The sequence below is a fragment of the Astatotilapia calliptera genome, chromosome 16 (assembly GCF_964374335.1).
Source record: "Astatotilapia calliptera chromosome 16, fAstCal68.1, whole genome shotgun sequence".
Classification (NCBI taxonomy): Eukaryota; Metazoa; Chordata; class Actinopteri; order Cichliformes; family Cichlidae; genus Astatotilapia; species Astatotilapia calliptera.
This window is the reverse complement of record NC_137437.1, coordinates 24,305,717-24,329,887: the sequence shown is the minus strand read 5'-3', so window position 1 is coordinate 24,329,887 and position 24,171 is coordinate 24,305,717. Positions and strand designations below refer to the sequence as shown.

General features: G+C 38.1%; 1 protein-coding gene across 2 annotated transcripts; it reads right to left on the bottom strand.

Annotated features, from left to right (window-relative positions):
• Positions 1–5,422: 5,422 nt before the first annotated feature.
• ikzf2 (IKAROS family zinc finger 2) lies at positions 5,423–23,859 on the bottom strand. 2 transcript variants are annotated; one of them, XM_026145241.2, is made up of 9 exons: positions 23,729–23,859; positions 22,350–22,432; positions 20,978–21,024; positions 14,666–14,767; positions 11,706–11,894; positions 10,724–10,891; positions 7,759–7,896; positions 7,305–7,433; positions 5,423–6,388 (listed from the first exon to the last, which is right to left on the bottom strand). In XM_026145241.2, the coding sequence occupies exons 3-9, from the start codon at positions 21,003–21,005 to the stop codon at positions 5,577–5,579; spliced, it is 1,566 nt and encodes a 521-aa protein (XP_026001026.1). In that variant the 5' UTR covers positions 21,006–21,024; positions 22,350–22,432; positions 23,729–23,859; the 3' UTR covers positions 5,423–5,576. The 2 variants fall into 2 exon arrangements, with proteins under 2 accessions (XP_026001026.1, XP_026001027.1); XM_026145242.2 differs by lacking the exon at positions 23,729–23,859 and adding an exon at positions 23,335–23,567.
• Positions 23,860–24,171: the final 312 nt, after the last annotated feature.

Below are 24,171 nucleotides of genomic sequence, written 5' to 3'. Positions count from 1 at the left end.
GCACTGACTCAAACCTTGAAAGTGACTAAAAGGTTAATTTTCAACATGTCAGACTCTAAGAAATGTCATAGTACGGTAAGCACCGTCATAATCAATGACAGATTAGTTATACTTAGTAATAAAAAGAAAATAGTAAGTAATAGTGATGAATAACTGTGATGACTACCAAGCACCATGAAAATGTAGTATATTTTGATATACGACGTTTAGAAATATTGTGTTTTTTGTGATATTGTAATAATTACTGACTCAAAATGATGGCAATAATCTATTTTTCAAATAAACTTTTTTTTCCTTTGCTTTCGGCATGGAATGGGTGAATACGTTTTTCCTTTTTTTTTGTTTTTTTGTTTTTCTTTTTTTGCAACAGTACCACAAAGAGGGCAGGTGTATCACTCCTATGCTGAAAGTATGACTCAAACAGAGATATCATCTAGATGGGAGCAAACAATCAACTGACAGGCAGAAAACTGGAGGAATCTGAACATGAAAAGATACAGTTTGGGGTCTGTTCAGGCTTTGCACTTCTCAGTTTTGCGACCGCCTTCACGCAGCTTTGATTTAGTATGTGTTTGCTGTGTGAATATGTGTGAGGGTGTCTGTGTGCAATATACCGATTAAAGAAGTAAGGGGGTGAGGAAGACTGCTCTGACATTTGAGGCTTCAACAGGCTCTAGTAACCACCTGTTCACAGACAAAGAGTGGAGTGGAACAAACAGTCATTACATTGCAAATGAAGGCAAGCCTCTGTGGCTGTACAGTAAGGATTTAGGAGGGTTGGCTGCGCACTTCATTTTTAGAAATTATTCCTTACCATGATAAAAGATACAGCAGACAGTTTACATTGTGGTTTTCCATTTCCTCAAATAGGCTCATCAGTGTTGTGTTATTGAAGCTGTTAAATGCTGATTTTTGTATTGCTATTTTTTGTGTTGCAAATATATATTTTCTAGCAATAATATGAATTTGGCGCTTGGTTAAAGTTCTAAAGTTTCAAGTACAAAAAAAAAAATCACGTTACATTTATTTATTCAATTATTTTAAAAGATATATTACTACTTGGTGTTTAAGATGTTTTTGAGTTTATATAGAATTAAAATCAGTGATGAATGTCAGCATTTTATAGTCTGGGGCTTATTTATCTCTTTGTTTTTATTATTCATGGTTATGAAATTGGCCTTTTATAAGAATTAAACTGCACATTCAGTACACATAAAATCAATATATTTCACATATACTTTATTTTTTTATACTAGAAAGCAGATTTTGAAGTAGAGATACAGACATCGCTAAGAAAATTCTTTCTTCATATTCGGTACACTGTTCTATAGAATTAAAGCTATCGCCAAAGAACATGACTTTGGCTGATAAGATCATTCAAACACAACATAGTCCCAGTGTCACCAATTCAACTGTCACCTGATGATCATTTGGTCTTTTGTGCGTTTCGATTTCAACTGTGAAAAACATTAGAATACCTTTACATATAACCAACATTGCAGGTGTAAGATAAACAATTCAAATTCAAACAATAAGAAAAGTGTGGAAGTTGAATAGTTTTCTAGGGATGTTTTCTGACCTTTAGGCTCTTTAATGTTGCATCAACAGATTTCAACATTCAATTTTTATCTTGCAATAAAGAATTTTATTTGCAAGTAAGGTACAGTTTGCATGTTTTGCAGAAAACAACACAGTATTATGTTTGTCTTCCTGTTTAAAAATGAATGAAATAGGCAAAGCAGTAAAACCATGTATAGAGAAGAGAGAAAGTCATGCCTTAAAATATACATTGAATTCTTCACAGCAGTGTGCCTTCATGTATGGTCACTGTTGAAAAAAGGGGCTTAAGAATACTCCAACTTCCTTCACCATATTCAGTGTTAAACTATTTTAAGTCAAGAGAAATGATCATAGAAATTAAATTCAATATGCATCTTTTTTTCATAAATAAATCACATATTTTAAGACTTAAAAATACACATCCTATGTAAATACCTGAGAGCCCTCATATCAGAAAGTTGGTATCGATATCAAAGTTGTTCAATCAGCACACATATATGGATAAATGTTCATTTTCAGTGCCAAAATATACACTGTTTGTATACTGTTTCTTAAAAAATACAATGCACCCGGAACCCTGCCTTTTACATTTTTTGTAAACATTTTTAAATAAAAAAAAACACACAAAATTCACAAAACTATTTGCAACATTTCAGCAGAAAAATAGACATTTACCACACTGTACAAAAACATTCCCCCCGATCTGTAACAATAGCAATAATCGTTCAAGTAAAGTCCTCACTCACTAGGAAAGCTGACAGAAGACACTTTTTTTTGTTATGGTTTGTTTTTTTTGTTTGTTTGTTTATATGGCTGCTTCAGTAAAGGAAAAAGAGTAAGTCAAGAATCTGTCAACAGATAAGTAAATAGTTGGAACTGTGATATATACCTGTACCCCAAAGGATGTTACTAAATATAACCTGGAGAGTAAGTAACTAAAGAGTAACTAAAAAAACAAAAATAAAACAACAACAACAACAACAACAAAAAACCCTGTAATATATTATCCTACATTTAGTTTAAGCTCTGTTCTGTCCTGGGATAAGGAGAGAAAACCAAGGTATCCTTAACACAGATTTTATCACAGGATAAATAAACTGACTCCTTTTTTTCTTTTTTCTTTTTTTAGAAAAAAAAATAGGAATAATATGACAGAGGAATGTACAGAGTCAATATCACAGCTGCAAGATGTAAACAATTTCTAGTGCCAAAACTTTACAAATAGTAAGGTTTTATGCAAGCTGGGCACCATTTGCGCATGAAAAGAAGCAACATGTAAACAGAGAAAAAGCTGCCTTTTGATTACGAGTAGATACTGAACAAAAAGAAAAGTTCACTGAGTTTAGCCTTAGAGCATAATAGCCTGCTCATAATGTTAGACAATACATGTTTAAAACTCATAATGCCAACGGTTTTGTGAGTCCATTAAAAAAAGTACATGTTCATCAGGCAGCAGAGCAAAAACCGACACAGTCCTAATTTCCAGTGTCCTGCTCAAGATTTTTCCCTCAAACAAAAGTCTAACTTTTGTTCTGACAATGATCGTTTGAAACAGTCACAACACTTAAAAATTAAAACTAGAAAACATTTGACATTTCTGCTTTAAAGAGACATAAAGTGCATGACCAACTGTACCAAGCACAGTCTTATCGGAGTCCTTTCACAGCAGAGACAGTAACTTTGAAAGAACTGGCTTTGACAATGTACTGCTAAATGATGGACAAGCGAGTTCGGAGGTTGTAATACTCCTACTCTATAGATTTGGGATGCTACAACTATCAAAAGAGCCTTCAGAGTAGTAGTACGTGGTACGCTTCTTTAACTCCGCCTCCTGCTCATGCTGTCTCTTTCGTGGTCCCCTTTGTAAAAGGTCATACATGAATTTGGTGACATTATGGCGATGCAAAGAGTAACATTCAGAGAATGAGGAAGAGGAACAGACATTAGTGTGTATCTGTGTGGGAGATGGGGCTTATGAGGAGCGGAGAAGGGGCAGCCTTAAACAAACAAGATCAGGTCGATAATACCATATTATCACATGACAATTTTAGGAATTTAGCCTTAGAAAAAAATACACTTCCCCATATTAGTCATGTCTACAAAAAGGATGAAAGAATATATTACACATGCACAGACAGACAGACCATCCCAATTAATTCAAAAAGTGGATTAGATCAAAAGGAAAGGCATACAGTAAAGCACAAAGTGAGGTACAATAGAGAACATCCAGTGCTGTCACTTTGGTATCCACTGCCATAAAGAATCATACTGCAGCCAGGTAGTTAAATGACTTCAAGATTGTTAAGGGCTTCTATACCACCATCATGCTTTTTTTGTCCATGTGGACAACATTTCTGACAGTTGTTTTTTTTTTATACTCAAAGTTTAAGAATATAGCAGTGTACTCAAACTGTAAGCAACACAATGTCTGAGTCAACAGGACACAGTAGTATTCCGCAGAAGTACAAAGGAAATTAAAAAGGTATTTGGACATCTTACCCTGAAAGTGTAGAGAAAGAAAACAATTGAAAAAAAGACGCCCTCAACTGAACTTTTAAAAGTCACAGATACAACAAGAATGACTAGGCAACAGTTTTTATGTTTAACTTTCAGAGTGATTTTTCTTATGTCCTCTTGCATTTAAATGGTGACTGATTATAACAGAGAAAAATATGTCTCAATATAAGCAACAATTTCAGTTTCATGAACTATAAATAGGATCATTTCAAAATGTAAGACAAACTGAAATTTGTCTTAGATAAATATTTGAGATAATTCATTGTGTTTCCAGTGCTCTGTTAAGCAACCTCAAGAACACACTAGACATTGTGCTTTTCAACATGTTTTTCTCTTAAACAGAGGAGAACACTTTTTTTCCCCAATCAAGATATTTCAACTATGTTTACCAGCTTAAACACTGCCCTAAAGTCATTTTCATATGTTGCTTTAGATAGTCTCTTTTTTATTTGGCAGGATTTTAAAATTACAAAATAGACAAGCCACCAACAGGAAGTTGGTGGTTTTCTTTATCTGCGCTAATGGTTCACAAATGCTTTACAAGCCCCTGAGAGATGGAAAAACATGGGTGGTATGATATGGTAAGCTAAAACATGCACCATTTGCAGAGAGTTAAAGTAACATAATACAATAATAATGCCTTCAATATTTTCAACTGCTCATTATCAGATAGGCAGATAGCAATAGCTAAAAGACTCTCCTGAGCTTTTGCACAGGAAATCACATTGTTTATCATTGTTTATAATGATATGCAAGACAATTTACTCTGAATTACAAAATGTGATAAGGTGGTGTATATATATTTATGGGGGCTAATAGCATTTTCTAAATCTAGGCAGCAATGCACTTGCATACCCACTGAGAATAGAACCAGAATGCATTCAGTATATTTACTAACATCTGATAGCATCAATGATCAAATTTTTTATAAGTACAATAATGAATAAGTGCTACTATTTTGTCAAACATAGTGATGTTTTTTAGTGACATTATACACCACCTGCAGCCTTGACGTTTGTCTAGTAATCTGAAACTGATTTTTATCAACCACACTGAGCCCACAGGGCAGAAACAAGTTCTAATATACCATCTATATGCATGCATTATGTCTTCAGAATAAAAACGGTTAAAAGCATGATGAGAGGGAAAACACAAAAGAATATACTTCAGAATAGACTAAAATGAAAAAAAGAAAAACACTTGTCAATGCCCTTTGACAGCTGCTCTAATATAGAATCTAGTAAGATTTTGAGAAAAAAAAAGTCCTTCCTTTACATTAATCGCAATTAAATAGTACAAAATGTGTCTTTGGCCCATACCTTCATGTGATTGTTAAACTGTTCAGATTCGCAATAAGTAGCTTAAAAAGAAAGTCTGTGATTGTGCTACACTTGTCTACAATGCCATTCAACAATACAGTCTCAGAGGAGATAAGGACGGATATCAGGGTATTGCTCCTTTCACTTCTTTGTCTATCCCTCAATTTTCTACCCATCCTCTTACTGGAAGGTGTGTTCACCCCGTACTATGTGAGAGGAGAACTCATAGCGGTCCTTGCTCCGGTGACCACAGATGTTGCACTCCAGTGGATCTCTGTATCCGTGGCAACCCATGTGGATGGTGTACATGACATGGTCCAGGAAGAGCACTCGACAGTGCTCACACTGGAAGGCCCTTAATTCCTGGCCCTCCCGTCCAAACACCCGTATCCCTTCCTGGCTCACAGGCCTCTCTGTTGCCAGTCGCATTATCCCAACCCCGAATCCTGCCCCACTTCTAGGTGATGCATCTCTCATCCGCTCACCTGAAAAGACCACTGCTGGACTGCCACGAGACCTGAGGCCCACGGGGGCATTGCTGCCATGGTATCCCTGCCTTTCCTGAGGGCTGCTGCGAGCTGAGTCAGCAGATTCAACACCACTGTTGCTGGGTGACTCCTCTTGCCCTTGTTGGGGATGCTTACCTGGCCTTGTTAAACCAGTGGGGCCATTTGAGGTGGGATGACCGGGGAACTCATGGGGCTGAGGCGGCTGTGTTGGTAGTGTGTCACAGTTTCCTGAACGTTCTGTTCGTTGGCTCAGTGGCAGGACATGGGGGAAGAGTGGGTTCACAATAGGCACCACCTCAGCCATAGAAAGTGGAGGACCTGGATGGTGGAGCATGGGGCGTAGGGTGTCTGATCCCAGGTATGTGATGGCATTGTTGATAGCCTGGTCCATCATGTGGGGTGGCATCATTTCAGACTGCTTCTCATACTTAACAGCCATGTCATAGCTCATATCAGGATAGCTATAGCGAGGCATCTTTTCACCTGTAAACAGCAGAGTAGTTCATGACTGCATGTAAATAATGATGATGGCAATTTCTTGTTAAAATAAGATATATATATAGATGCAGCAGCATAAGTGGCAAAAATACTCTTATTTTTATCTTCAGTCAAGAAGGAAAATTAATATGTACAAATGCAAATACTGATTGTAATTTCCATTCTAGACAGTGAATGTTATGGCTTGGTGATATTTTGAACTTGTTTTTCACATTTTGTGCATGATGTTTGAGTCTAATGAGTGGAAAGCCCCATCCATCTACGACTGCAGTGTTTAACCCCTCGAGAACAGGGATGCGGTAAGCTGTTTTCTCTCGATAAGAGCAATGGCAAAGTTACAGGTGTACGTAACCACAGAGTGAAAAAAACACTTCCTTGCCTCTCAGTCAGCTTGCTCTAGTTGCTCAATCTCATCTTCTAATAGTGTGGCAAATTAAAAAAAAACTGTAGGCCAAAGCTATTGTGTGATATTATATAATACTATATAATGCAAAACTATGGAACAAGGGGAAGACAAATCAAACTAAGTAAGCTCAAAAAATAAAATCGGGTAAGCTGATAAAAACAATAACATGTTATTAATGCTCAAGTAAAATCATTTGCAAGACTCCTATAAACCAATTAAATTAATCAATTCATTGTTGAACAATAATATATTTAGATGATAACAACAGCATATAGGCATGCTTTGTAGGTCAGAGTCGTAAAAAAGATCACTGCATGCAGAACATAATACAACAAATTATTTCAGTTGGTACTTCAACTGCTAAACCCCAACCTCCCCCCCCCCTCCCACCCCACTCCTCTGAATAAAACATCATATGAAACATTTGTTTTTTATCTTCGTGGTAATTAGAGTAGTCGATTTGCTGACTATGTCTGAAATGCATGTATGACTCACCCACAAATTTCTGAGGTGTGGTGCTCTTCCTCTTGCCTACATTGCTATGCAGTCTTTCAATAACAGGTGGCCGATCAAAGGTGGCCATGGTGGGCTCTGGCATGGGCCTTGGCTCTTTTGGAACGTCACCTTAAAAGGAGTGAACAGGTGATATGAAGGAGCACGAATACAGCTGGGTGTTTAAAAGGAAAAATAAATGAAGAAATGATCGGGTTTAGAATAAAAGTAAGATGAATTTTGCTTAGGGCAAGTGCAGCTTTATATTATTATTATTTGCAAAATAAATAACTTATCTGAGTATTTTGTAAGTATACTCAGATAGCAAAAGTTGCGCAAAATAATATATCAGTCATTAGTGCTTAATGGTAAGGATTATTTCCAGTTCATTCAAGAATTAACTTTACTGTATTATATGTACGTTTACTGGTTTCAATTCTAGTGAATTTATTTTTACCTGTGTAAGGCCCACTGTTGACATTAGGATCCAAGCCGATACCCTGCAGGTAACCATGGCAACGCTCTTTATGTTCCTCTAAAGATGTCCGCTGTTTGTAACTCCGCCCACAGTAGTTACACTTGTGCGGTTTGCCGACTAAAAGCAAAAACATTCAGTCTATTAATTTCATTCATCGCTGTAGACAGAGAGTGGGCAGTATCCAGTGCCGCAGTATTTAGGTGGTGCGTAGTAGTACACACTGTGAACAGTAAGTAGTACAAACAAACCAAGACCAAGCTTCTGAGATCATGGAGGTTCCACTACTAGTGTGATTCCACACAACTATTGCCAGACAGAAACACAAGTTGTGGGCGACCAAGACTGTTGCGCCATAAAGTCTGCATTTCAAAACGCTTTGGTCTGTGCAGCAAACTCCCACTGCAGAGGCATAGCATGAGTAAATAATGGAATTGATCATGCATCCCATTGTGGCGGTAGGAAACTAACTCCAGGTTAAACTGCTATGGAGGTGGAGTGTGATTCATTGTTCTATTTAATTAGATTCCTTCCTACGAAGAAGAGTGAAAATATAAAGACTCATTCTTTACATCTGTCTTAGTCCACTCATTTCCTTTCATACGTCACGTTTGCTTCAACAAGCATTCAACACACCAATGAATTATTGGAGGTGATTTCTGTTGTTTAAAGAAGTTATTGTACACTATCCGGGCAGTTAGTTATCAGCTTACTTGTGAGCAACACGAGCTGTTTCCATACTGACATGTAAGTTGAGTCAAAAATGGTTAAAAAAAATAATAATTGCAACATGCTTCAACAAGCGAAATCCCAGACACTGCAGAGGGAAAGATCTGAGTCCTGCGTCAGAGTATTCTCAAAATTAGAATGACTCATGAAGTGAACTGAAGACCACAACAGCTAACCAATATGACAAACATGGCACCTTTGGCCAAGTGATGTAGACTCATGGTGACAGTATTACTAGAAGAAGATGTGATCCAGTGCTCTTTTCACTGTGAGAACAGAGAAACCCAAAACCTTTCACTTTGAGCATGGAGGTTGTAACACGCATACGAGCAGTCACACAAACTACACACACATTTAGAGCTAGGTGACAGTTCACATGTTAACAGAAGTACTCTTTCTCACATAGAAAAGGCGAGTGGAGTTATTAAAAAAAAAGAAAAGTTTCCAAATGTTACGCTGTCTGTGCTGGACTTTTCCTTTTGATGATGTGAATGAAATAAAACCCACTTGTTACACAATGACATGACCAGTCATGGCCAATCTTACATTTCTTGCGTGAATCATTTAAAAGAATAATAGTTTTTTTCTGCCGTATATGTCATTCAGTACTTCTGTGGTCTGTGAATGACACTGTATGGGCTGAACTTGAAACTGGGGTTTATTATCTTTTTTTTCTGAGTATGAACAGTTACAAGAGTACTGCATAATGACAAAAGGTTTCAATATTATCAAAGTGTGGGTAGTGTGGAAGTGTGGTGTATATGCAGGGTCATCTCAGCAATATTCATTTTGGTAATGAAAGAGTTACTTCAAAATGAAACGTCATCATGGAAATAATTGCCTTTGCTTTCCAGCCGTGTGGTACTCTAACAGTGGAGTAGGCAGTATTCAGTCAACAAGACTCACTCCCTTGTTCTCAGTGGCTATACAGATTCTCACTCACACTACATAGGCTTCATTACTTTTTCATATTTATATAACCACCCACACACAATCTTGCACAGATGTTGAGTGGACACATTACAGGTGCTATTCTTATTCATGCAAACAGTCCACTGTGAACTCAGACCCACTTTATTGACGCCATCTGGATAATAAATAAAAACCTGTTTGAATTTAGACCTTAAATAATATAAAACCCTGTCACCTGATTTTCCTGCATTACTATTTTACCAATCAACTGTGCCTGAATGAAAAATGTCATCTTCCAGTATAAGGTTTAATCTAGCCTTTGTCTTCACTGTCTCTCACCGTAGTCTTCCGTTTTCATCATCTGACCTCTCTGTCAAGCTTTGTATTTCTCTTTTCTTTCTACCTGTTCTTCCTGGCAGGGCACCAAACCACAAATGCCAGGATTCCAATAGTCGTATAATGAATAGTCCCCGAACACAGAGAGGGAGGGAGTCAAGATTACACACGTCGGTCAAATATCCAAATCGATGTTCGGAAGAGTCAAATTTAGAGTCTACGAAAGGACAAACAAATTCAGATCAACAGAAGTGTAACCAAGAAAATGGTAATGAAGGTAGGTGACAAATGTGACAAAAATAAATAAGATGTGTGTAAAGGAATCATGTAAGTAAGGATTTCTAAGAGCAAAATTACACCTGCACGCACACGAAACTGTACATAAACATATGGGCATACACATAAGCACAAAAGTTAGCTTTAACAAAGAGAACTATATATGAGTAAACCCTGCGGGGCATCACAGACAGAAATGACGGTATTGTCTGACCTTGATTTCAAAGGCGCAACAAAAGGGAGAGCACATCCTCATATAGGAAAGTGGGTTACAGTTGATACAGCCAGCACTCCCCATGTGTTTCTCAACAGACAGATAGTTTCCTCCTTAGCGACTAAGGAACAGCGTGTTTCTTGGTACCTAACCACAAAGCACTCACTGTGCCGTATATAACACGCAGATAAAAAGAAGACATAATCTATCTAAAAGACAAGGTATGGCCTCACCAGCCAGCATAAATACTACCTAAGAGGTTAATAGTATGTTGAAAGGGTTTGGGCTTTTTAAAATAGTGTACCTCAATATCGAATGCTTATGTCGACTGCATATATATCTATATATATATATATATATATATATATATATCTATATATATATAGATATATATATATATATACACACAAAGTCTCTTCTGGTTAGCACAAGTGGGCAAGTAAAAAGGGAAGAAAAGGGGCTGAGGAGGAGAACACTTACCAGCATGAGTGCGCAAATGACCAGTGAGGGCATCGCGCCTCCGGCAGGCGTAGCTGCAGAAGGGGCATTTGAAGGGTTTTTCACCTGTATGGAGTTTGATGTGTCGTAGCAGGTTTCCCTTCTGGGTGAACGACACACCACACTGGTTGCACTGGAACGGCCTGTCTCCTGAGAGTTTCATGAACAGGAAGTCAATGCCACAATCACTGTGGATATTTTTTTGAAAGTATCAACAAACCTAAGAAGACACTGTTTATAACTGGATTTTTTTTCCCTTAATATTTTAAAATATGTCATTCGAATTATTATGACATGGTATTTGACTCTTTGAACAACTTGGTAGTTGCCAATGAACAACAAACAAAATAATTATTCAGTACAACTTCTGACCGTGATAATACATCACATAGTTACAACACAAAAACTTGATAACATGAGCGTAGTGTACTTGCGACTCTCTTCTGGAAACTCTTAAGGAATCAAAAATATATTGTAATCAGCATTAACATTAGCATTAAATATACTTTTGGCTGAAGTAAAGTTACAAATGCAAGTGCTACAGTGTCTAATACACAAGCACATATATGTATGGACTACTTTAGACTACTTTTAATCTGGAGATGGAAAAGAGAAATATGACCTGTGATAACCAGAGTACTCATGGCGTCAACTGAAACCTGTTGCGGAGGATTCCAAGGATATTTTTTTCCCTTGATAATAATTCCAAGACAGGGCTATTGTTTCAACCAAAGAAAAAAGAAAGAAAGACGGCAGTCCACACCCACTGTCGAGGAAAACAAATGGTTTCTGACTCACTCTAAAGGAGTGGAAACTGCTGGTTCCCCTGCTGGTTTAATGGTCGGAACAAGATAAATTCTTTGTGGATCATTCATCTCCAAAGAGTTTTATAAAAGATATGTCAATTATGCTAAAAGGTTTATTTAAAAACCTTTAATGCCATTTGGAAAAACAAAATGAGTACCGTTTGATCGATTTCCTGATTCGGCTGTCACATTTGGCCCAGATAACCCATCCTGTACGTTGCTTGGGCTGCCACTCATGGATTCCTCTAGTGCTACTCCTTCTTCCCCTGTTTGGCCTATTTCTTCCACTGCTGGACTTCTGTTGTCAGACTCATCCATGATTTCTTCTTCTTGCTTAATTGTCAGTTCTGAAAAAACAAAGCATAGTACAATCCTGATGAGCCTGATGGCACGGCAAATGTTAGGTGTATAGGAGAGTTAAAAATCTACTTTTACTATACAAATGCTGTCCACAGCGATCATGAACCATACCCAAACCCAGGCTGGCTACACAACTCTGTCAAAGGTAAATATGCATTACAATAAATTTGGTCAGATTGAATTGTAATGGATGGAGATGAACTAGGTGAAGGTAAAGGTTGAGCCACAAGGCCGAGTCACTTCTGTAAACTGAATTGGAGTGCAACGGGCTGATTTAATCTGTGTTGGACTTGCTATGTACTGTAGACAAAATGAATATAGGCTAGAGATAGAGAAGATTAGAGGTACAGAATATAAATAAAAATAATTAAAAAAAATTAAAATTAAAATTAAAAACATTTTTACATACCAACTGATCTCATAGATAGCATTGACTTGACATGGTGACAAGAAGAGACAGAAAGGGAAAAAAAAGAATAAAACAGGCTGGTCTAGTTTCTGGCTGTCCCTGGGAAGAAAGGGAGTGCCAGAGGCCTTCTCTGGCTGCTGCTCAATAGCAGTGGGAGACCGGCTGGATGGCAAAAGCAAAATATTGTGTAATATTATGAGTGCATCTGTGTGTGTGCGTGTGCGCATGCGTGCATGTGCGTGCACCGGTGCGCATGTGCATGTGTGGGTCTGCATGCTTCTGCATGTATGTGTGTCTGAATCTGAGCTGGCGGGAAACGTATCACTTAGTTTCTAGTTATTGGTTACAAGCATTTAGCAATAATTTAACATAAAAATACTAATTGTAATATTTTTCTAAGGTCTTCTACTCTTTATAGAATAAAATCAACAAACTCAACACAGCAAAACATTATCACAAAACATCATCTTCAGTCATTTAAACACAAACGCTATCTTAAATACGCCATGAACAAGCAAAATAAAGTGTTTACATTTATAGTTTATTACATTTGATATCTTTGATCTCTGTACATCTGTCATATGTAGCAATATCAAAGTAATATGCACAGGGGTCAGTTAGCTTTTGTTGTGTAAATTATATTTTTAATTTAAAAAAAATCACATGAGCCTGAAGTGCTTTAAAAAACATTCAGGCACTACATAAAATCTTGTAAATAGCTTTTGGGGCTTTATAGGTTGCACAGGCAAGGAGTATACATTATCCAACTACAACTAAACAATCCTGGCTATCTTATTATGGGATTTTATAAAAATCAATAATATAAGCATATGTGGTTGGATTACTAAAGCCTCCCATTAGACAGCAGTTAGTAATTGTTCTCTTTGACATGAAGTTAATTCTCACAGGCCAATATGAGATATGCATAAATGTGGTCATTGCAAGTGATTGAATCCATGCATATGCATACAAAAACAGCATTGTTCAATCTAATATTGTATGTTTTTCAATGCCACAGTTTGTACAGAAGAACACTTATCCCAATACCCAAGTTGCAATCGAGCCTGTCTTCGACAGCTGTATCCTGGCAACACGGAGCAGACCTGAACGTCCTTGCTATTCAGCTCCTTGCATCTTTACATCTGTCTCTCCAGTGTGGCAGAGTGGAATGCAAAGATTGGTCAGATGAGGATACGCTTGAAACAATCCGCATGACAAAAACAGCTAGGAAAATCATCTAGATACTGTTTTTTATAATTACTACGTCTCCGTTCAATTTATGAGTTATCTGAATTTTCATATAGTGAACAGAAAACCTAGAATCATGATCACTACTGATTGAGAAGGTGACCGAACCCCAAAAAAGAAATTCAGGCATCCCTCAATCTGTCATGTAGTCAGCTAGAGTGTAATCAGCGCATAACACAAATATAACCCCCGTACGGTTTCTGCTTTTGCTTGCAAGTTTAAGAAATTTGGCACCAAAATTTGTACCCCTTTGTGCTTATTGTCAGTATATGATGAGTAGTAACACAACTCTTTTGAAACAAAACCTCAAATGGCAAGCATGTTAAGCAACTGAGACGATGACAACAGCTCTTATTGGTGAAAAGTATTTCCCTGTGAAAACCATCGCACAGCCCACCTCCCTGCATCTCTAAACATGTGGGAGATAAGCTTCCCCTTTTTTTCACTGAGGTCCCTTGTCTTACTTTGTTTCCCCTTTTCTTACTTTGCTGCTTCACAGTGACACTGCTAGAGATGATCTATAGATATAAGTCAGTAGGCTGAAAGGAACCAAGCAACACTTCAGACCAAGTGCAACATGATATAAGATGCAACAGGGCACATTGTTTGCACGCAAGCTTTTACTGTGTAATCTACAGCCCCTTGGTAACGCTGCTTTCGTCTTCAGGTATATTTTATTCGATAATTTTCTCACGAAGCTTCTCAAATTTAAGACAAGAATGTCATTCTAGCTTCATGCTTTGGATGGCTTTTCCTCCACTTTTTTACAATTTAAAGTTTCCACACAAATCAAATGAACATGTGTTCCATGCAAGATACCAGAAATATTATCACAGGCATCTGTTTTCTGATCTGCTCACATCTGCCATGGTAATTTACCTGGCGCAACCAATTATAAATGTATCAGTTATGTATTCCATAGTTACTGATGGGAAACAGTATTCTTTGTTTCCTTGCAAAACTTTTTTTGTGAAAAAATATCTTAACGCATAGCCAACCTGAATCATCTAATGCTGATTTTTAATGATAAAGTGCCTCTGCTCATTCTACAGCTGTTCTTGGAAGACTGCAGAAATGTGTATCTAATAACTGAGCACTCACCACCAGGGGAATTAGGACCCTGAGGAACTGTCTCTCCATTAGGTGCTGATATATCCGCCAACATTCTCGAGTTCTCCTTACCAGGAGAGCATTTGCCGTTACCTGGGAGACACAGAAACACTGCAATCTGCATTGTGCTGTAGAATACGGTACTTGAACAACAAATGCCACTGTTATGTGAAAAATGCCAGTTTTCTTGATTGTGTTAAATATGCAACTAATTGGTTATGTTACATCAAAAGGTTTCAAAGACTGAGGTTAAGATTGAGAAAGTTGCTGTTGAGAAAAATAAATGGTGTTATTGAGGATGACATTAGAGACTGTGACAGCAAAATACCAGACCTTACTGCATGCTTATTTCTGGTCTATGATCTTAATGCAGGTAAATATAGTGACAATAGAACAGAAATAAATATAATGTCTCGATTTGACATACTGAATAAGATGAAGAAGCCTTCTGCTGCTTGCCTTCTCAGATTGAAAATGATTAATTTCTTCATACTCAGATCTATTTCAAGACCTATTTTGAATAGTCATTAAGGTAGTCAATATCCAGAATGCAAAACCAAACTACCCAAAAGTTTTTACCCACCTATGTGATTATAATGTTCAGCAAATGTAGATCAAATTGCATTCTCTCAGCAGTTTGTACAGAACTCGGGCTATGGATAGCCCGGTGTCCACTCAGAGGGAGAGCAAACCAATCCCTTATCCCCTTACAGCATGGCCCCATCAGGGTCACTAGAACAATGCAGTAGCAACAGGCAAACACCCCTTCTGACCCCTTAGGAGCCACAGTGAGAAATACTGTAAAGTATCCATTGTGGTGTCACCACACTATCAGTCCGATTTAAAAAGGATAGCTGCAGCTATGGAATCTCTGTAAAAAATCAAAAGAATATGATAGATGCTTCCTGTGAATTGCTACAATGGTGCACTGTTACAATTTGTTTTTTCTGAATATGTCTAAAGTGACCCCGCATACATGAAAAAAGAAATCTGTGTCAGATCTTTTCTCTCTTTGACAGCTCCTCTTAACTTGACAAGCTTTTTCTGTGGCATTGTTCCATTGTAGTTACAGCCTCACTGAGTGGGCTTACTGGGAGATGCTGTCCAAGACACAATCCCTGGGCCTAGGCTCAGGTTGCACAGGTTGGGGTTGGAGGAAATCTCAGGTGACCAACGTTGGCTATCCCTTGGCAATACTGTCCTGGAGACAGGAGTGGCCCAGATTTGTCATGGAGGATTTTCCATTACTGTAACAGATGCTGTCAGACACCTAACAGTACCATGGTAATCTAGGTAATCCCAAATCTATCTATCTATCTATCTATCCATCTATCTATCTATCTATCTATCTATCTATTAGGGGTGCAACGATACACAAAATTCACGGTTCGGTTCGTTCGATACTTTGGTGTCACGGTTCGATATTTTTTCGATACAAAAAAATGTTCATGCCTTTTTAATTTGTCATTTATTAAAATTATAAATATATATTTTAACTCAAAAGTACAGTTTTTAAATTTAACCCTAACCCTTGTGCGCGTTTTTTATTTTGACAGCGAATGCGCACCTGCGGACCACTTATGTGCAGCCCTGGTTATTTAGCTTGTCATATTGCAGCCACAGAAATTCTTTTGTCCATGAAACCATAAAGCTGCACTTTCTTTTTGCCTTATAGTCTGATTTGTCATAACTTCTCCGTTTTGTGGTAAGCTTTTCTTTGGCTGTCACTTCTTCACCCCGACCTGTCTTATTTGGCTCAGCAGAACTAAAATATATATACTGCTACTTTTACACACGGACTCACATAAGCTCAGCGATTCTCTGCGCGATCAACCTCTCACATGTTTAAGCTTGCTGCGGGAGATTTCACTTGTCATGTTTGCATAGTAAGCTAACGATTAATAAGACGATGTCAGAGGAATTGGTGCACAAATTATCATCACTCACAGATCAGTGCTGTCGCTCTCTATACACAGTTCGCGCGATTGCAGCAAAAAACAAGCGCAAATTCAAACACGATTTCAATATGCCACATATTGACAGTGGCTCACCCAATGACATAATTACCCAGCTACATTTCTGAAAGAATGCAAAAGCATTGACATATATTTTTCCTACAATAGCCTGACGGGCAGGGCAGAGAGATTTTTGTAGCCCGACTGGAAAGATGCTAGCTCCGGGACCTCTGGCTAGCGATTTTGCAAGCCCTGTATCTGATTGAGGAATCACTCATCTTTGGAAAAGAGAGTTTATTACAGAGAAGTGTCTCTTTCCAAAATAAAAGCTATACTATCCGCTTCTTCTGGGCTATATTCTCAGCAGCATAAGGAGAATCATGTGCTAACAGCTGTCTAAATGACTCGGCTAAAGTTAGTAGCATGCTTGTTGTTTTTGTCTTTGCACTAGGATGATGTCGGCAATGTACAGTCATATTCGTTGTGTTCCCACTAGTGCTTTCAGGTTAATCTCGTTGAAATGACCTTAACGCCACAACACGGCAAATCTCCGTTAACGAGCTACCGCCGATCGCCCCGTGCATGGGGCTAGACGGCCAACACGTTAACGAGCTAACTGCGCTAACACACTAGTTCACACCAATGTAATTAAGCATTGCATGGCACATCCAACATACTGTTTTACTTTAGTCCATGACTCGCTTACCTTCAGGGTCATATGTCACATGAAAACCAAAATAATTCCAAACGCCAGATCTGAATGCGGGTGGGGGAGGTCCATCTTGCAAGGAGAGCTTAACTTCTGTCTCGCTAGCTTGCCCTGCGCTCTTCCTCCTGACTATGCTGTCTGTGTTGAGCGCTCAGTGGATCTGCGCTCGACAGTGCAGCCTAGGCGGAGTAGTCGAACGCAGATTCACTGAGCGCTCAACACAGACAGCATCGTCAGAAGGAAAGTTGATAAAATAAATTACAAATGTTGTATTGTTCGATACATATGCGTACTGAACCGAAAGCACTGTATCGAACGGTTCAATATCGATACGAATATCGTTGCACCCCTACTATCTATCTATCTATCTATCTATCTATCTATCTATCTATCTATCTATCTATCTATCTATCTATCTATCTTTAACAGACATATCTAATTCAATCCAGTCGCATGCAGCAATTCAATGTATATGTATATGTTGCATGACAACCTGCTAAAATTTAAACTGAGCATCAGAATAGGGGAAAAAAGTGATTTAAGTGACTTTGAATACAGTATGTCCAAAAAAAAATCCAGCGAATGGCAGTCCTCTGTAAAAAATGTTTTGTTTTATGACAGAGGTCGGAGGACAATGGCCAGACTGCTTCAATCTGAAGGAAACAGTAACTCAAATAACTACTTGTTACAAAAAGGTATGCAAAAGAGCATCGCTGAGTGCACATCATGTTAAACGTTGAAGCAGATGGGCTACAGTAGAGTAGAAGATGACACTGGCTGCCATTCTGTTAGTTGAGAACAGAAAACGGAGGGCTAGAGTTTAAACAGGCTAACCACAACTCGACAACAAATGATTGGAAAGTTATAGGTTTCAATTTCTGCCTCAGTACTCAGATTTATAGGTTGCGATTTCATTTGAACAACATAAAAGTGTGGCTCCATTCTGCCTTATATCAGTGACTCAGGCTGGTGGTGGTGGTGGTGCTGTGATGGTGGGGAATAATTTTTTTAGCACACTTTGGGCCCTTTAGTACCAATTGAGCATTGTTTAAATGCCACTGTCTATCTTGGGATTGTTACTGACCATTTCCATCCATTTATGACCACAGTACATATCACAAAGCTGAAATCATCTCAAACTGGTTTCTTGAGAATGAAAATTGGTTAACTGAACTGAATCCAGTAGAATCCCCTTGAAATATAAATCTATATCAATCGATACATAGATACATAGATATCACAACCAGTGAGTTTGCAGACACAAACTTTTAACGTTTTACTGGCTGATAGATAATACATTTGGGTATGGGTAAATAATAGACTCAGACACACACGTATGCTTTCATGGACTGAGGTTTGCGTTGGTGCCCCTGGTTTGCTGAGTCAAATCTGTATGAACAGATTAGGATATCAAACACTTTAATCTTACGGAAGAAAATGTTCTTTGAGTAATATACAAAATTGACATGATTTAATGTGTTGGCAAATGGAAAGGAACAAATGTGTACACATGAAACTTGTAGGTGTAATAATTGCTGACTTCACTAACACACAGTGAGCATAGCTTATAAAGTCCAATCATTGTCCCAGGATAGCAAATGGAATTTCTGCTCTTATAACTTGTTTTAAGTGTCAATATCATACATACTTATTCAATTTGTCAAATATAGGCAATTTCTGAGTTTTATACCAGCCATACATTTGGAAAAAGGAAGATCGGGGACAACAAACGGCTGGAGAAGACAAGCTATTACGAACATCCCAGATTAGTTGGACTCCCACAGAAGTAAAGATGGGGAGGTTTTTCACTTACAAAATCCTACATCGAGAGTTGTTGAAAGACCTACAGACTCTGGAGAAATCTGTTCGCGTGCCCAGAGGAAATCATTACATAATCTCAGGATACTACTGAAAACCACTATCACTGTGGAACACAGTTTAGCAACATTACTATGCAAAAAAAAATTTAAAAAGTAAAATTAAAAAAAAGTGTTGCCTATATAAACAAGATTTAAAAACACTAGCACTTTGTTCGGACCTGAGTTCATATAAGATGGACAGAAATGAGATGGAAAACTGTCTTGTGTGCCGTTCCAAAGCAAAACCATATGGGGATTCATAAGTGCACACGGCATTTCTTACAATGAGTGTTATACACAGTTTTCTGTTTTTAGTTTTCTTTTGCAGCATAACCATAACCAGCATCTTTTGCAGAACAGACCTTGCTTATATCAGCAAATCGATACCACACGACATTCTGTACTTATGACAACAGCGAGGCTTTGAAGTAAAAGAGGCTTGATGCTAAGTTGAGAAGGCTGCAGATAAAAATAAAATAAAAAATAGACAGTTAAAAGATTTTTTAAAACGCAAAACAAAGCATCGAGAAAGTTGCGTCTTTTATCTAGCAAGACTAGAAAGGCATTTTTTTATAGTATGCTAAATGGTTATGAGTAGTGTTAGCAGAAGTCGGGATGCAACACAGAGGTAAACATGTCGCTTTCCTAAATTATTTGAAATATGTTGCTGCCATAAAGTTTGAAATTAATCTATGTGTCTTAAAACAAACAAATACATGAGAACAATATAATGTCTCCCTTTTAACGTTTTAACGTTTGATACGTTGTCTTTGTATTTTTTTTTTAAACGTAGGAATTACAAACCACTACACTCAATTTTTTTGTTATATTTGTAACATAGTTTCCCAGAGATTTTGGAAAACGTGTAAACAGAGTGTTTATATGTAACAGGGGATGCTAAGAATTAGTGTAGTAGGGTAGCTGTGTACATGTGGAAGAGTACTGAGTGAGACTGTGATGATGTGTGACACAAAGGTAGACTACTTGACCTAAATTTTCACCCACAGTACACAGTGCCTCGCCAAACCTAGGAGAAAGTCAAAATATATGGGAGCAATGACAATTCCATCTAGTATCCTCCAAAGATGTATGCCTTTTGAAAGATATATAATTATAAAAATATTATTTCAGAAGTGACGCACCGACAGGCAGGGAGAAAAAGAGCCTCCATTTCTTTTTTCCACCTCCAAGACTATTCGCCTGTGTGTTCCTGCAAGCGCAAACCCCAAATGAAGACCTAAAAGTCCCCACAGATCATCAACAACATGCTACCTGTTTTGAAATATGCACACCAAAGCGAAATACATGGTGTGGAGGGGGGGGGGGCAGGGAAGATATTCAAGAGACCTGCCCAAAGGAAACCAGCAAAGGGCAATGGAGCACCACAAAGCGCATATCCAGTATCTGCTTCGTTCAACAGGATGTTGCTAATGCATTTTCTCTAACTTTAAGGGGTGAACAGGAAAAAGGCTGCACTTGGGGGAAAATCCCTTAAAATGTTGTGTTGTGATTGCAAAAATGTTTTGGGGTTTTCTTTGTTTTTTTTTTCATGGTTTAAAAATAAATCAATTAAAAATCAAATGAAAATTTTTGGATTCACTGTGAAATTCAAAACCACTTTTTAAGGTCAAAGTTCTCATAACGATGCAATCATTATTATTCTCATATTCAGTAGAATATAAACATGCATTTGAATATATGCGTTATAGTGTGTCCTTGTTTATAATGTATGGGTCACAGTGTCAATTGAATGTAATAAATAATACATGTAAAGACTTACTAGTACGATAGTCTTTGGAAGTCTCCATTTCTAGGGCTCTGGGAGTGCTGCAATAGAAAATTGAGATATTACTGCAACGTTTACATTATTAATTTGTCTTAATTCTTCATTTGTTTAACGATGAAGACAAACAGATAAAACTAAGTGACACAATGAATGATCACGTAAACCTGCACGATCAAAGCAATGCATGTGCAAACTAACTGCAATTCACAGCAGCTAAAAAGCTTTGTGTGTATAACTTCCACTCTACAGAAGTTTATTACAGCAACAATAGGTCTGTGCTGTTTTCTTTTTAGAGAAGTAGTCATGTATATTTAGCAAGTTACCCTGTGAACTATTTTAAATGTGTGAACAGCCGTGTTTTAGTTTCACATTCTACAATGAAAAGAGTGCTTGTCTAAAAAGAAGTTGAATTGTTGATTTCATGGTTCCTTTATATCACCTGTTTCCACGAAATTACATAATCATTGTACAAACGTTATACATTTCACCTATCTTTATTTCAGGTTAAATGAACCCCTCAACTATTTGAGCGAATAACAAAACGGGCAAGGGAAGATGAACCAAAATGTGCATCATGCTGACAGATTAATCACTAAAATTTATTACGTTACAATTTGAACTTTGGTGCCAAACAAAGTGACAAAGCAACCAACACAATAAGTGGCATCGCCTCAAAACGAAACACAAGACATTCAACTTTCTAGAAGGGCAGTGTAAGGCACGCTCTGTTTTTAACTGAGTGTTGGTGTAATGGGGCACATATGAATAAGTTGTAATGGGATTTCTTATTTTTATATGTTAGAAACTGAAGTTTGGTTCAATCGTTATCGCTCAACCTCCTTTCATTGCTGAGTCTAAAAATGTTATAATTAAGAAATACAAAGTGACTTTATAATCATTAGAATTTGGAAGCACATAACAACAACAAAAACTCTGATATTATTTAAACGTGTGGAGTGTCACAACAACATTACATTGTATCATTGCACAGCTATCACTGCACAGCTGCTGGCTTCCTTGAAGAACATACAACTAAGCTCTTAAATAATGAGAAAAGAGGGCAAGACAAACGCAGAATCCACTTCCCCTTTTTTCATTTCCCATGATTAGATATTAGATACTCTAATAACAGTTTACTGGTGAAAAGAAGTCAGCCACAATTTTCTCAGTACATACATGAGACCTCCTCTTAGCTACATGGGGGTAATCTTTGGCCATTTTATAGTCACAGCAACTAGGCATAGCCATTTCTTTTAAACAGTGATTATTTATATACGATAAGCCACTAAAATTAAAAGTGAAACGTGAAAGTAAAACAAGAAAGTAATGTGGAGTGAATAAAATATATATATATTCACATAATTACCTTCAAGAGTCTCCCTTGTGCAAAAATTAGTTGGTGCTTTCAGTCAAGGACGGAGGAGGGGGTGGCAAGGTGTCTCCACCTCCCTTTAATGAAACAAAGAGTAAAATATGCCTATTTAGTCCAGGGATGTCTCAATACGAAAGAAAGGACTTCTTTTTAGATCGACACGTCTCATTAGCAGTCCACTAAAAGCGAAAAACATCCTCTAATTCACATGAGTCAGCTCAGAAAAAATCATTGGAAAGTTGAGGAGGTGCGCGTCGATAGTGTCCTACAGGTGAATGTCAAAAGCTTCTTCTGCGTGCGTCCCGCACAGTTTTCCACATTAAAAAAAAACGACACTCGCGCTGCCCCACCAAGTTATACACTCACTGGATGTGACTGTAAAGCATTCCATTAGAAGTCGCACGACTCTTGTCTTACCCCGTGGACTTTTGCAGTAGGAACAAAGAAGTGGAAAACTCAACAAGTTGGTAAGGAAAGAAAGAGAAGGATCAAACTGGATCCACCGGTTCCTAAGGAATTAGCCATAGCGACAGGGAGCAGCCAAGCTATTTTGAACAACCAAAGGACTGGAAATCCGCGGGTAATGATAATAGGCAATGATAAAAAGCTACTGTGGAGATGTGACTCAAGGTCAAACCGGTAGAGCTTCATCTGTTTTAACTGCTGCTGCTGCTGCTGCCAACAATAGGAATAATGTGATGCAGTGGCAAACTAAACGGCGGATAAAGTCGACAACAGCAATGCGTCCAAACGCTAGCCAACGTGGGGCACTGTCCCATCAGCCATAATAATAAGTTAAATTATCAGTTTCCTTTTTAAATAAAGGCCTTCCACTTTGAAACTACTTCCTACTTTGTCTGCACGATTACTTTAGGAAGCCAAAAATATTCAAACTAAGAAAAACAGCAAAAAGGCAAGAAAAGTGTATTTTGCAGATCATCAGGCAAGTTAAGTAGTAAGCTAAGGACAGAGTGCATACCTGGCTGGCAACAGCGCATCTCTGGAATTAACCATCAGCTACAAAACCGTAAAGCGACTTTTTGTTCTTATAGTGGCAACGCGCTGTTTCTCGTGTTAAGTGATTTTTGCTGGCTGTGTTGCCTGGAAGGCTCGGAGCTGGCTGACAGCTGCAATTCAACAGGTTATCCGATCACCGCAGTCTACAGCAGAGCCCGTCTGGCTTTCCATTCATCAGACAGACGCTCCTTGTCTGCCTTTGCTGCAGACATGCGCCCCTAGCAGCTCTGAAGCGTCTGTAGCCAATTGATAGCCGAACGAAATTCAATGGCTATATCAAAGCAGTTACCTAGTTCAAACAGGAAACCGATTCACGCACTAAGGTTTCTCCCGCGCGCTCTCTTTTTTTAATTTACCTTAAACACGTAGGAGTTTATATAATCCCATGAACTTGCACACTGATCCAGACTGAATGTCTCGGCTTGAAACGGAATTCATTCTTGTCCGACATCTAACATGCAGCGCGGACTGACAGGTATGGTTCCGCAGCGGCAGCAAAAGCAACAGTTGTTACATCCACCACTGACTTCCTCTTCCATCTCCTCCACAGACAACCAGCACGAGCTGCTATTCTGGGAACTTGGTCTGACACAGAGAAACGGATCACAGAGTGTGGACCCAGTCTGCCTCCCTGCTCGGCAATCGATTAGGTTACAAGGGGCCTCTTATTTCTAAGGCTGTTGCCAGATTATATCCCTGTGACGACAAAACATAAGTGGCATAGTCTATTGGGGGTTACCGTGTACTCAAGGGACATGTAAAGTGACCACATGTTATGTACATATATATATATATATAT